At 37.7% G+C, this 14,529-nt stretch overlaps 1 protein-coding gene across 1 annotated transcript in view; it reads left to right on the forward strand.

Annotated features, from left to right (window-relative positions):
• Positions 1–14,529, forward strand: part of DCDC2C (doublecortin domain containing 2C) — a 192,784-nt gene that overhangs the window by 6,917 nt on the left and 171,338 nt on the right. The window contains exon 2 of the mRNA XM_077153093.1: positions 14,036–14,087. Within this exon, the coding sequence (XP_077009208.1) occupies positions 14,036–14,087 (52 nt within the window). The remainder of the gene's footprint in view (positions 1–14,035; positions 14,088–14,529) is intronic.

Here is a 14,529-nt window from a genome sequence, read left to right on the forward strand (position 1 = left end):
TTTGCTTCAGAAACCCATGTGACTTCCCTGTCCCCAAGTAGACTTATGGCCAACCAACAAACTTCTCCAAGAGCCTGGTACAAAGATCCCAATTCTTTGGGTCTTTGAGGAATTATTTGTTTCCTTTTTTGTTCTATTTTTTATGTTCTTTGGTGTCCAACATTGAAAGAATCAATAGTATTTTGTTTTTGTAGGCCCTTGTTATGCCTTAATTTTTTGTATTTATTTTTACTTTTGTTTACATTTAGTGATGATAAATTTTCTTATTTGGGGATTAAGGTTCATGAACAATTTGGGAATTTAGAACTTTTAAAAAATAACTGTTTGGAAAAATGTAAAGGCTAAAAGGTGTCTGTGGAGAATTTATTATAAGGGTCTTAAAGCAGAGGTTGTGGATTGGAGACATGAAGGCTGAACTCTGCCAGCAGCTAAGCTTTTTTTAATTAAAAAAATTTTTTTAAACTAGAGAAGTTGAGGTTTATAGAAAAGTCATGTAAAAAATAGTGTTCCCATATATCCTCCTATCATTGACACTTTATATTAGTGTGATACCTTTTCTATAATTCATGGCAGAATATTAAAATAGTACTATTAACTATGGTCCATAGTTTACATGGGGAATATTTTTGATTGAAGGACACTTGGATTGTATCCATCTATTGGCAATTGTGAATAATGCTGCTACGAATATTGGTGTGCAAATGTCTGTTTGAGTTCCTGCTTTACGTTCTTCTGGGAATATACCTCGTAGCAGGATTGCAGGGTCACATGGTAATTTTGTACTTAGCTTTCTGAAGAATTGCCAAATTGTCTTCCACAGCAGCTGCACCTTTTCACATTTCCACCAGCAATGAATGAATGTTTGTATTTCTCCACATCCTCTCCATCACTTGTAATTAACTTTTTAAAATAGTAGCCATTCTAGTGGGTGTGAAATGATATCTCATTGAAGTTCTCATGTGCATTTCGTAGTAGCTAGTGATGTTGAGTAACTTTTCATGTGCCTTTTAGCCTTTTGCATGTCCTTTTCGGAGAAATGTCTATTCATGTCTTTTGCTGATTTTTAATTGAGATGTTTGTCTTTTTATTGTTGAGTTGTAGGATTTCTTTATAAATGTTGGATATTAAACCATTATTGGATATGTGGTTTCCAAGTATTTTCTCCCATTGAACAGGTTGTTTTTTCACTTTTATGACAGTCCTTTTATGCACAAAATTTTTAAATTTTGAGGTGGTCCCATTTGTCTATTTTCTCTTTCATTGTGTTCTAGTTTGCTAGCTGCTGGAATGCAACACACCAGAGATGGATTGGCTTTTAATAAAAGGGGATTTATTTTGTTGGTTCTTCAGAGGAAAGGCAGCTAACTTTCCACTGAGGTTCTTTCTTATGTGGAAGGCACAGGATGGTCTCTGCTGGTCTTCTCTCCAGGCCCCTGGGTTCCAACAACTTTCCCCGGGGTGACTTCTCCAAAAGCCTGGGCTGAGCTGCAAGTGCTGAGATGAGGAATGCCGAGCTGCTAGCAGTGCTACATTGCAATCTCTCATTTAAGCACCAGCCAATTAAGTCAAACATCACTCATTGCAGCAGACACGCCTCCTAGCTGACTGCAGATGTAATTGGCAACAGATGAGGTTCATGCACCATTGGCTTATGTCCTCAGCAACAAGACTAGGTATGCTCACCTGGCCAAGTTGACAACTGAATCTAACTAACACACATTGCTTGGTGTAAAATTTAAGAAATCATTGCCTAACACAAGATCTGGAAGATGCTTCTCTACCTTTTCTTCTAGATGCTTTATAGTCCTGGCTCTTATGGTCTTTAATCTATTTTGAGTTAATTTTTATAACTCTTTCATTCTTTTGCATATGGATATCCAGTTCTCCTGGCACTATTTATTGAAGAGAATTTTCTTTCCTAATTGAGTGGACTTGGCAGCTCTGTCAAGAGTCATTTGGCCATAGATACAAGGGTCTATTTCTGAACTATCAATTTAATTCCATTGGTCAATACATATATCCTTGTGCCAGTTTGACCACTACAGCTTTGTAATAAGCTTTAAAGTCAGGAAGTGTGAGTCCCCCAACTTCGCTGTTCTTTTTCATGATGTTTTTGGCTATCCAAATAAATGTGATAATTGGCTTTTCTATTTCTGCAAAGTAGGCTGTTGGAAATTTGATTAGAATTGCCTTGATTTTGTACATCATTTTGGGTAGAACTGGCATCTTAATGATATTTAGTCTTCCAATCCATGAACATAGAATGCCCTTGCATTTATTTAGGTCTTCTTTGATTTCTTTTATCAATGTTTGTAGTTTTCTACAAGACCTTTACATTATTGGTTAGATTATTCCTATATATTTGATTCTTTTGGTTGCTATTGTGAATGGGGAATTTTTTTCTTGATTTCCTCCTCAGATTGCTCATTACTAGTGTATAGAAGCACTATTAAATTTTTTTTAACACTACTAGTTTTTCCATGTTGGTCCTGTACCCTGCAACTTTTCTGAATTTGCTTTTTAGCTCCAGTACTCTTATTGTAGATATTTTGGGACCTTTTATATACATGTATATATAGGATCATGTCACCTGCAAGTAGCCATATGCTGCCCCCATGTCACCATCATAGCTGTGACCTGGAACCACCAGACAGCCCATCAGTGTCACCTGTACAATAGCATCTACCCTGTGCTTTGTAAGGACTTAACCAGGAGGCCTGGGCTGAGGATGTGGACCTCGATGTAAACCTGGCCATGAATGTTGGCAAAGCCCAGGGCTTCCTCAAGAAGAGAAATGTGGTCATTGTGGTGACCATGTGGCACCTTGGCTCTGGCTTCACCAACACCATACATGTAGTGTCTGTGCCATGATGGCCCTCAAACACCCTCCTCCAGCCCTATTCCATCCACTCCCCCAACCCTTCTATTAGGCCAGCAGTACTTGTAGTGCTGAGTCATGGCTATAGAGTGGCATTGGTGGGCTGTAACAGGAGAGAGAAAAGGATTAAAGTCTCTGAGGTGTGGCTGCTGTTAGAACCTCTTCTGGTGGGAATAACCGAGACCCTAGCTATCTGCACATCATGTACTTTCCATCCCCACCTCCAAACAAGGGAAGAATGAGGAACCAGGATTAGAGGCCCCAGAGCTTATTGTAAGAGAGTAATATTCCCTCCCCTTTGTGTATTTCATTCAGTTCCTTTAGAAAATGAATGCCCATAGAACTCCCAGTCCTGGCAAGGGGAATCAGGAGATAGCCATCAAGAATATGGGCTTAGGGTTGGGAAGTGGTTGCAGTTTAAACAGATTCTGGCTCTGGCTCTTACTTTCTTCCCCAACCCCCTCAACCTGTCCCTCTTCTGCCTTATTTGTGCAATGTGCACTTCTGTTTTCCTGCATTCCACTCAGCTGTCACTGCAGAAAAACATTCCCCCCTCTACCTTCCATTTTCTTCACCTCTGTAGCCACCTCCAGGCTTGTTGCTATACAGCCAACCTCTGTGTCAGTAAATAACAGCTGAAGAAAAAAAAAATGTGGCATGTAAAACCAGAGGACAAAATGGCTGAAGTAATAATACTATAAAATGCCTTTACAGTAATAACACTGAATGTTATTGGATTAAATTCCTCAACCCAAAGACACAGATTGGTAGAATGGATTAAAAAAAAAGCATGATCCAACTATATGTTGTTTACATGTGATTCACCTTTCACTCAAAGACAGAAATATGTGGAAAGTGAAAGGGTGGAAAAAATATATTCCATACAAATAGTAACCAAAAAAGAGCTGTGGTAGCTATACAGTATCAGAAAAAAAAAAGTAGTCTTTAAGTCAAAAGCTGTTATAAGAGACAAAGAAGGACACTATATATTAATAAAAAGGACAATTCACCAAGAAGAAATAACAACCATAATATTTATATACCTAACTATGGTGACTGAAAATACATGAGGTATTTCTCCAATGAGAAATCAGTACTTAGTTTTATTGAGGATCCTGTGTATGTGACAAATCACTTTTCTCTTGCTTCTTTCAGAATTCTCTCCTTATCTTTGGCAGTTGGCATTCTATTTAGTATGTGTCTTGGAGTGGGTCTGTTAGAGTTTATTCTGTTTGTACTACATTATGCTTCTTGGACATGTATATTTATGTTTTTTTGTAAGAGTTGGGAAATTTTAGCTGTTTTTCTTCAGATATTCTTTTTGCCCATTTTCATTTATCTTTTCCTTCTGGGGCACCCATGACACATATGTTTGTGCTGCCATTCAAGTCTCTGAGACACTACTCAAAAATTTTTTTTTATTCTTATTTTTTCTATGTGTTCTACCTCTGTGATTTCAATTGTCCTGTCTTCTAGTTCCCTAATTCTTTCTTCTCCCTGTTCAAATCTGTTTTTGTATGTTGTAGTGTATTTTTATCTCTACTGTTATGCCTTCCATTCCCAACATTTTAGAGAATGATCCATGTGCACTGAGAAGAATTTATCCTGCATTTTTGGGTGCAATGTTCTGTATATATATGTTAGGTTTAGTTCCTTTATCATATTATTCACAACCTCTTTTTTCTGTTGATCTTCTGTCTAGATGTTGTATGTTTTGATGAGAATGGCATTTTGAAGTTTCCAACAATTACTGTAGATGTATCCGTTTTTCCCTTCAGTTTTGCCAGTGTTTACCTCATGAAGAAATAGCAACCCATAATTCCTGTTATTTAACTTTTTATACTTTCAAATCTTTATATTCACACATTGTCTTCTTAATATCCTTTATCTCTTTATGCATATTTTCTTTAATGTCCTTGAATTGATTTAAAGGTCCTGCCTACAATAGGTATGCCCCCAAAGGTATGGATTAAAATAACACAGCCATTTCTAAGGGTATATAACAGTTTCAAACCAGTACAATGTGTTAATAATGAAGATCAGTTTTTCCCTTTTTCTTAAGTTTTATTGTTGATTGGTTTTGTGTTAAGACTCTACTTTGACACTTGACCCAGCTTATTCTTGACCTCTAGAATAGCCCGTTTATTATTCCTGCAAAGGAGAAGTAAGCCTACTTATCATTATGCCTATGAATCACCCCGAGAGAACCTCTTTTGTTGCTCATGTGGCCTCTCTCTCTAAGCCAACTTGGCAGGTGAACTCAATCTCCTCCCCACTTTCTGGGACATGACTTCCAGGGATGAGATGGTACTTGGCATCATGGGATTGAGAAATCCTTCTGGACCAAAATAGGGAAGAGAGAAATGAGACAAAATAACAGTGGCTGAAAGATTTCAAACAAAGTCAATAGGTTATCCTGGAGGTTATTCTTATGCATTATACAGCTAGCTTTTTTTTTTTTTTAACTTTTTTTTTAAATTGTGTAATATAGCATGTATACAAAGCAAAGAAAGAAAAAAGCAATAGCTTTCAAAACACTCTTCAACATGTAGTTACAGGACAGATTCCAGAGCTTGTCATCGGTTACCATACTATCAGATTTTTCCTTCTAGTTGCTCCAGAATATAGGAGCCTAGAGGGAATAATTTTTTTTTAATCTTTATAATTGACTTTTTTTGTGTGTGTGTGAAAAAATAACATGTATGCAAAAAAGCAATAAATTTCAAAGCATAGCACAACAATTAGTTGTAGAACAGATTTCAGAATTTGGTATGGGTTACAATTCCACAATTTTAGGTTTTTACTTCTAGCTGCTCTAAGATACTGGAGACTAAAAGAAATACAAATGTAATGATTCAGCAGTTATATTCATTTGTTAAATCCCACCTTCTCTATATAACTCCACCATTACTTTTGATCTTTCTAGCCCTCTCTTTAAGGGTATTTGGGCTATGGCCATTCTAACTTTTTCATGTTGAAAGGGTCTGTCATTAATATGGGGTAGGGAAATGGAACTATCTGATGTTCTGGAGAACCTGGGCCCTCTAGGTATCAGGGCTTATCTGGTCCAAGGACCCATCTGGAGGTTGTAGGTTTCTGGAAAGTTACCCTAGCGCATGAAACCTTTGTAGAATCTTATATATTGTCCTAGGTGCTCTTTAGGATTGGCTGGAATCATTTTGGTTGGGTTTTAGCAAGTTATGATAGGTAGCATAAGAGTGACCTCCAGAGTAGCCTCTCGACTGTATTTGAACTCTCCCAGTCACTGATATTTTATTAGTTACACTTCTTTTCCCCCTTTTGGTCAGGATGGAATTGATCCCACAGTGCCAGGGACAGACTCATCCCTTGGAATCATCTCCCATGCCACCAGGGAGGCTTTCACCCCTGGATATCATGTCCCATGTAGGGGGGAGGGCAATGATTTCACTTTCGGAGTTGGACTTAGAGAGAGTAAGGCCACGTCTGAGCAACAGAAGAGGTCCTCCAGAAGTAACCGGCATATAGATATCTTCTTTTTAGCTTATGGTGTATTGGAGTGGCTAGAAGAAAGTACCTGAAACTGTTAAACTGTATTCCAGTAGCCTTGGTACTTGAAGATGATTGTATAACTATATAGCTTTTACACTGTGACTCTGTGATTGTGAAAACCTTGTGCCTGATGAAACTTTTATCCAGGATCTGGACAGATGAGTAAAAATATAAGGTCCGTGTTAGTTTGTAAGAATCTGGAATGTATTATACCAGAAATGGAGTGGTTTTTAAAAAATTATTTATTTTTTATTGATACATATTATATATTCACATGCTCAAAGTGTACAATCTCTGGTTCACAATATCATCATCATCACAATAGACTTATTTTTCTTTTTTTTGTGAAAAATGACATATATACAAAAAAGCAATAAACTTCAAAGCACAGCACAACAATTAGTTGTAGAACAGATTTCAGAGTTTGGTATGGGTTACAATTCCACAATTTTGGACTTTTACTTCCAGCTGCTCTAAGATAATGGAGACTAAAAAAAATACCAGTATAATGATTCAGCAATCACACTCATTTGTTAAACCCTACCTTCTCTGTAGAATTCCACCATCACCTTTAATCTTTCTCCCACTCTTTAGGGGTATTTGGGCTATGCTCATTCTATCTTTGTTGGAAGGGACTGTCAATAATATGGGTAGGGGGATGGAACTAGCTGATGTTTCTGGAAAAACTGGCCCCTCTGCATTTCAGGACTGGTCCAGGGACCCATTTGGAGGTTGTAGGTTTCTGTAAAGTTACCCTAGTGCATGGAACCTTTGTTGAATCTTATAACCCTGTAGATGTGCTTGGCAGGAATGGTTTTGCTTGGGGTTTGGCAAGTTATGCTAGGTAGCAATGTCTAACTGAAGTTTGCCTAAGAGTGAGCTCCAGAGTAGCCTCTCAACTTTATATGAACTCTCTCAGTTACTGATACCTATTTCTTATACTTCTTTCCCCCCTTTTGGTCAAGATGGCATTGTTAAACCCAAGGTGCCAGGGCTAGGCTCCTCCCTCAGAGTCATCTCCCATACTACCAGGGAGGCTTTCACTGCTGGATGCCATGTCTTACAGAGGGGGGAGGGCAATGATTTCACTTTCAGAGTTGGGCTTGGAGAGAGAGAGAGACCACATCTGAGTGACAAAGGAGGTCCTCCAGATGTAACTCTTAGGCATACCTGTAAGTAAGCTAAACTTCTCTGCTATATACATAAGCTTCACAAGAGCAAGCCTTGAGATCAGAGGATTGGCCTATTGATTTGGGTGCCCCTAATGCTTGACACAGTATCAGGGTTTTCCCTGGTGGTAAAGTTTAACAGTTCCATATTTTTTCTCATTCTTCAAGGGACTTTGCCAATACTTTTTGATTATCTGCTTAATATATTCTGGGATTTATCCAAGTATTACATTAAACTATACAGGCTTAAAGGCCCCCATTCGTTTTCTGGATTCCCTGTGTTTCAGTTGTTCAAATGATCTACCCAGACAGGTTGAGTTAGATTACATGCTACAGAAAATTTAATAAACCTTTTTACCTTTGGTCTCACAGAGTAAATGAGGTTCAAAAATACACTGTCTTCCTTACCCCTGTTTTCTGAATTACCTTAATCCCAACCTGATCAGCTTCATTCTTATCTCTAAATACCGTGTTATATATATGTATGTATATATATATAAACAGTCTCTCAAAATCCAAAAACAACAATTACTGCTGTGGACTAAATGTGACTGCTATAAGAGCATACAATCTAGGCCCCTGTTTTCTTATAAGTATTTTCTAGATGAGACCATACAATATTTGCCTCACCAAATGTCCCACAGGTTCATCCACAATGTTGCACACCTCACGACTTCTTTCCTTTTTGTAGCAGCACAATATTCGATCATATGTATCCACCATTGTTTGCCAATCTACTCCTCATTCAGTGCATCTGTTAGCCACTTTCATTCATTGGGCATCATGTATAATGTCCAAAGACAACAATCTATCTACACTCTCATTTTTAGATATTTTCATTGTTCCTATGAGAAAGATAACCAATAAACACACCCTTACCAACTAGAAAATTTAAACTTCCCCTTAACTCTTGTCCCTCCCCTCATCATTTACCCCTGGTGTTGCTGTAGTACTGTTGATGTTTTCCTGTTAAACATAGCCCATAGTATGCAATAGCATTTCCCCTCATACCGCAAACTTATACACTCTTTGTACAAGATTCATACCTTTGCAGTAGTTCACGCAAGAACTTATATTTGTAGTGTTAATCAGTGGGACACATGGACTATAAAACACCTTTTAATCATGTTCACCTTCAATATGGTAATATTATGTAAAAACCCACTAGTAAACTGCCTTTACTTCTATCTATTCCCTTACATTTAAGTTCGATGTCATTAGTTAACCATTCATCCATCTCTAGCTTCTGTGTATCTCTAGGTGCCCTGTATTCTGTATTATAAGCCTCTGATTTTACCTTTACCATGGTCATAAAGGTGGAATCATACCATATCTATCCATTTATGTCTGTCTTATTTCTCTCAGCATTATGTGCTCAAGGCTCATCCATCTTGTCATGTGCTTCAGCATACCATTTCATCTTACTGCTGCATAATATTCCATATATGTATAAGCCACATCTTGTTAATCCAGTCATTACTTGGCTTGTTTCCATTTTTTAGTGATTGTGAATAATGCTGCTATGAAAATTGGTGTGCAAATGTCTGTTTGTATCACTGCTTTCAGCTCTTCTAGGTGTATACCAAATAGTGGTATTGCCGGGCCATAGGACAACTTGATTTTTGGTTTCCTAAAGAATCGTCCGTCTTCCACAGCGGTTGTACCATTATAGATTCCCACCAGCAGTACATAAGTGTCCTAATTTCTCCACATGCTCTGCAACATTTTGTAGTTTCCTGTTTAATGGCAGCCGTTCTTATAGGTGTGAGGTGGTGTTTCATTGTAGTCTTGACCTGCATTTCCCTTATAGCTAATGAAAATGAGCATCTCTTCATGTGTTTACAGCCATCTATGTTTGCTCTTCAGAATGGACTGGCTTTTAAAAAGGGAATTTAATAAGTTGCAAGTTTATAGTTTTAAGCCTATAAAAATGTTCAGACTAAGGCATCTGGGGAAAAATAACTTAATTCAAGGAGGGCCAATGGTCTGGAACACCTCTGTCATTTGGGTGGTCAATGTGGCTGGCATCTGCTGGTCCCAGGCTCCTGGGATCCATTGCTTTCAGCCTCTGTTCCTATAGAAATTCCTCACTGCTTCTGTGGGGCTGGCTTCCATCTCTTGGTTTCTCTTGGCCCTCTCTAGGTTCTGGCTTGCTTAACATCTCATGGCAACATCTGCTGGGCTCCAAGCATCTCCAAACATCTCTGTTTCTGATCTCTGAAGCAACTGTCTCCAAGTGTCTCATCTTTCTCTGTTTGCTCTGAGGCTTTTGATGTTTCTGGCTTTCTCCAGAATGTTTCCTATTTTAAAGGATTCCAGAAAACTAATCAAGGCCCATCTGGAAAGGGTAGAGTCACATCCAACTAATCAAAAGATTATATCCACAATCAGGCACACCACACCTCTGTGACAGTAATCCAATAAAACTTTTCCACCTGCAGTATTGAATCAGAATTAAAAGAAATGGCTGCTCCCCCAAGACAGAATCAGGCTTAAAGTATAGCTTTCTAGGATACATAATAGCTTCAAACCAGTACAAGGAAAAAAAAAATAATGGTGGGGATAAGGGGTAAAAAAATGGGTAGATTGAAATACTAGTGGTCAGTGAGAGGAATGAGTAAGGGCTATGGAATGTATGAGTTTTTTTTCTTTTTATTTCTTTTTCTGGGGGGATACAAATGTTCTAAAAATGATGGTGATAAATATACAACTATTTGATGGTATTGTGAGCCATTGATTATATGTTCTGGATGACTTTATGTACATGAAGATATCTCAATAAACATATTAAAAAAAAGAATAGTCCGGGTTTTTTTTTTTTTTTTTTTTTTGCTTTTTCCAAGGGGGTTTATTAAGTTACAAATGCACAGTTCTAAGATCATGAAAAGGTCCAAATTAAGGCATCAAGAGACTACTGCAAGAGGCTGATAAATGCTGCTGCAATGCAATATACCAGAAATGGAACTGCTTTTATAAAGGGGATTTATTATGTTACAAGTTTCCAGTTCTAAGGAAAGGAAAGTGTCCAAATTAGGGCACCAACAAGAGGTTACCTTCATTCAAAAAAGGTTGATGCTGTCCAGAGCACCTCTGTCAGCTGGGAAGTCATGTGGCTGGCCTTTGCTGGTCCTTGTTCCTAGTTCGTTGTTTCCACTTCTGATACCAGTAGTTTCTTCTTGAAGTGTCCGTGGGACTATGCTCAGTTGTTTGGGATGCAACTCTTAGAATAGCTGAAGTTTAACTGTTCAGATTTTCTCAGTTCTTCTTCATCTGATTCTTTGAGGAAATAATAGCTGAAATTTCTCAACTCTTATGAAAGACATAAGTGCAACGTAATACAAACAGAATAAACTTTAATAGACCTACTCCAAGACATATACTAAACAGATTGTCAAATGCCAAAGATAAAGAGAGAATTCTGAAAGCATCTAGGGAAAAGCAATTTGCCACATACAAGGGATCTTCCATAAGACTAAGAATTTCCCATTAGAAACCATGGAGGCAAGAAGGCAGTGGTATGACTTATTTAAGATACAAAGAAAGAAAAACTGCCAGCCCCAAATTCTTTATTTGGCAAATCTTCAAAAATAATAGAGTCTAAAATATTCACTGATTAGAGTTCATCAACAAAAGACATACCCAACAAGAATTACTAAAGGGAGTTGTGCACATTGAAAGGAAAAGATGAGAGAGTGGCTTGGAGTAGTGAAATGAAGATCATGAGTACAGATAACTAAAGGAGTAAATGTAAAATCCAATAGTACTGTATCCTCAATATGCACTACTTTTTAATTACTATAAGAGGCAGAATACAACCGAGCAAGAAAAAGGTATTTCCTGATAATGACCATCCAAATGTAAAGTGGGACAAAAACAACATAAAAGGGGGAGATAAAGAGATATGAGAGCAGAGAACGTGTTTTCTATTGGAGCTAAGTTTATGTCTTTTTAAATGAGTAGATTATAGATGTAGGTTTTGAGGTATAAATGTCAGGGTAACCACAAAGTGGATATTTTAAAAATATACAGAAACAGAAATGAGAAAAAGATCAGTCAGATACGTCACAAAAGATAATTTATACAGAAAAGGAGGTTGCAGTAATGGAAAAGAAAGACAAAAAAAAAAAAAAAAAAAGAGAGCTATGACAGAAGGAGCAGTGTGTTTAGAGCCCTCCAGACTTACACTGCATTTGCAGGGCAGCCCAAGCTAGAGACATGTAGAGGATCTCAGAAACCATGTGGAGATCTGTGGTGAACCTGGAACTGCCTTCATTCAGAACCAGCAGCTGCACGAGGCCATGGCCAACATATTCCTGGATCACGTGTGCCACCCAGCACAGGGTGGCACACTGGCATCATCTGTACTATTGGCTCAGCTTCCCCATTGGTGGAAATGCTGAAGGAGATGATTAAATCAGGAATGAATGTGGCTTGTCTGAACTTCTCTCAAAGAACTCACATGTACCAAGCAGAGACCCTCGAGAATGTGCACACAGCCACAGAAATCTTTGCTTCTGGCCCCGTTCTCTATTGGCCAGTGGCCGTGGCCTGAACTTGACATCCGCACCAGGCTCAGCAAGGGCAGAGGTGCTGCTGACATAGAGCTGAAGAAAGGAGCCACTGTGAAAATCACTCTGGATAGCACGTACATGGAGAAGTGTGACGAGAATGGACTCGTGGATCTGGGACAGAACTTTCCTACCTGATAGTTTCCTTTTTCTTCGATTCAACGTTTGTGGAGTTTTTCTCCAGGGTCTACCATTCTCCAGAGTACTAAGTTAGTGGGATTTGTCCTTTTATTCACTGAATCTCTAGGGAGACTTTTTTTCAGGGATTGTCTTACATTGCCATGTTGATGACATCACCCCTAGCCAAGTTTTGTTTGGTTCACAGAGTTTTCAAAGATTTGAATTAGCTGTCAATCCTTTATGATTAGGATAGTTTGTGCAATAATATGAATTGCTGGCTTCTTTTGAAAAAAAGAATAGAAGATTTTATTATTTAAAAGGGCTTGGCTGGGCGGGTCATGGTGGCTCAGTGGCAGAGTTCTCACCTGTGATGCCAGAGACCCAGGTTCGATTCCTGGTGCCTGCCCATGCAAAATAAATAAATAAATAAAAATAAATAAAAAGACTTGGCTTTATTTTTCTGCATTTTCACATGAAACCAGTTCCCTGGAGCTATGAAGTGCTGCTCATTTTAGATGCAGAAACACTTGCCCCCTGGCCATAGTTCCCATCACTCCCTGTTATCTACCTTTGGCAAGCTTCAGCATTTATCAGCCAGACCTTTATAGGCATCTGCGTTTTTGACTCTTGATCTTATGTTGCCTAATATTTAATTTCCTTTTCTTCCCATTTATGAACTTTTAAGTCTATCCTCTCTGAATATTCTAAAACCATTAAAATGATGATAATCACACATACGTTAATTTTTATTTTAAATCTGGAAGAAACCTTAACCACCAGATATAAATCTTAAGGTATTTATCATTTTAACAAATTTTGTTTTCTTTGTGATAATATAGAAGGCTATCCAAAAGCCCCCAAAGGATAAACAATTTATTACTATGACTCCTTCTGGTGACTCTTGTCCAGTTTTCAGTTTTGACCACATGGGAAGAGGGATGAAGCACTGTGAAACAGGAGGGAATGGTGGTGTTGAAAAGAAGGGGGGTAAAGAGTTTGGGTCGCCACTCTTGACTTTGGCCAGTTGTGGGATCTTGGATGAGTTTACTAGTTTGGACCTTTAGTTACCTGGTTTAAAAGGGAGTTCAGTTAGATGCATAAAAGAGGATAAATTAGAGGATTTGGTAAAAATGTAAATGTCAATATTGAATAATTGCAGTTTCACAAAAACAGCATTTAGTTGGAAATGCCTCTAAAAGCATGTTGGTCTTAAAGTCAGAATTGGCTATGAAAGCTTTTAATGCCCTTCTGCCCCTCTTTCCTTCTCTTTTGTTTTTAGCAACTTCAGTTTGTATTCATTTCTTCTTAAAATTTTTAATTAGAAGAAGTGTTGTTGGTTTACAGAAAAATCATGTCGAAAGCACAAAGTTCCCACACACTCTCCCCCTCAACAGTTTTCCCTATTATTATAGTTTTGCATTTATGCTTTTCCTTTGTTACAATTGATGAACCAATATTATTATATTGTTAACTGTAGTTCATAGCCCTTTCTCTGTTTGATTAACAAGATTATAAGAAGGAAAGTATTGTCATCGAAGAGACAGTTCTCCACTGGGCAATGCCAATGTTACCTAGTATAAAAAATTGCCCTACAAGGGCATGGCTTTATATATTGGTTTGGATTCTGTCATTTATAGTGCTCTTTATTTTAATGTTAAATTGCCTTGGGTTTGTATATCTTAATGCTGAAAGAAATCATCACTAAAGAACCTCAGACTCTCTATCTAAATATTTATCTTCTAATTATATTTTATTTTCTTCTTTTGCAGTTATTTTCACATAGTTCCCAGAAAACCTGGAAAAATGAGAAAATACAAGGAAGTAAGTATTCAACACTAGCTACTAAAGCTAGGATAAATTGGAGGATTTGGTAAAAATGTAAATGTCAGTATTGAATAATTGCAGTTTCACAAAAACAGCAGTTAGTTGGAAATGCCTCTAAAAGCATGTTGGTCTTAAAGTCAGAATTGACCATGAAAGCTTGTCATACCTGTCAAAGCACTTAAGTAGCTAAAATGATGGAAGTTAGTAAAAATATTCTAAGACCATGGTTAGGGAGATAGTCATCTTTGAGAGGCACTGTGCAATTATTTATTAAAAATTGCATTTTTCTCTTTGTTTTTTGGGTTTTGGAAAGATGGGTGTCAGGAAAAGTTATTTTGAGTTATTCAATGTTGGAACTAATTATAATGCTAAATTTAAAGATTTGCCCTGAACTCTCAACAGTTTTGTACTTGATAGACGTTTGAAAGGTGTATATGAT

The sequence above is a fragment of the Tamandua tetradactyla genome, chromosome 3, assembly GCF_023851605.1.
Source record: "Tamandua tetradactyla isolate mTamTet1 chromosome 3, mTamTet1.pri, whole genome shotgun sequence".
NCBI classification, from domain to species: Eukaryota; Metazoa; Chordata; class Mammalia; order Pilosa; family Myrmecophagidae; genus Tamandua; species Tamandua tetradactyla.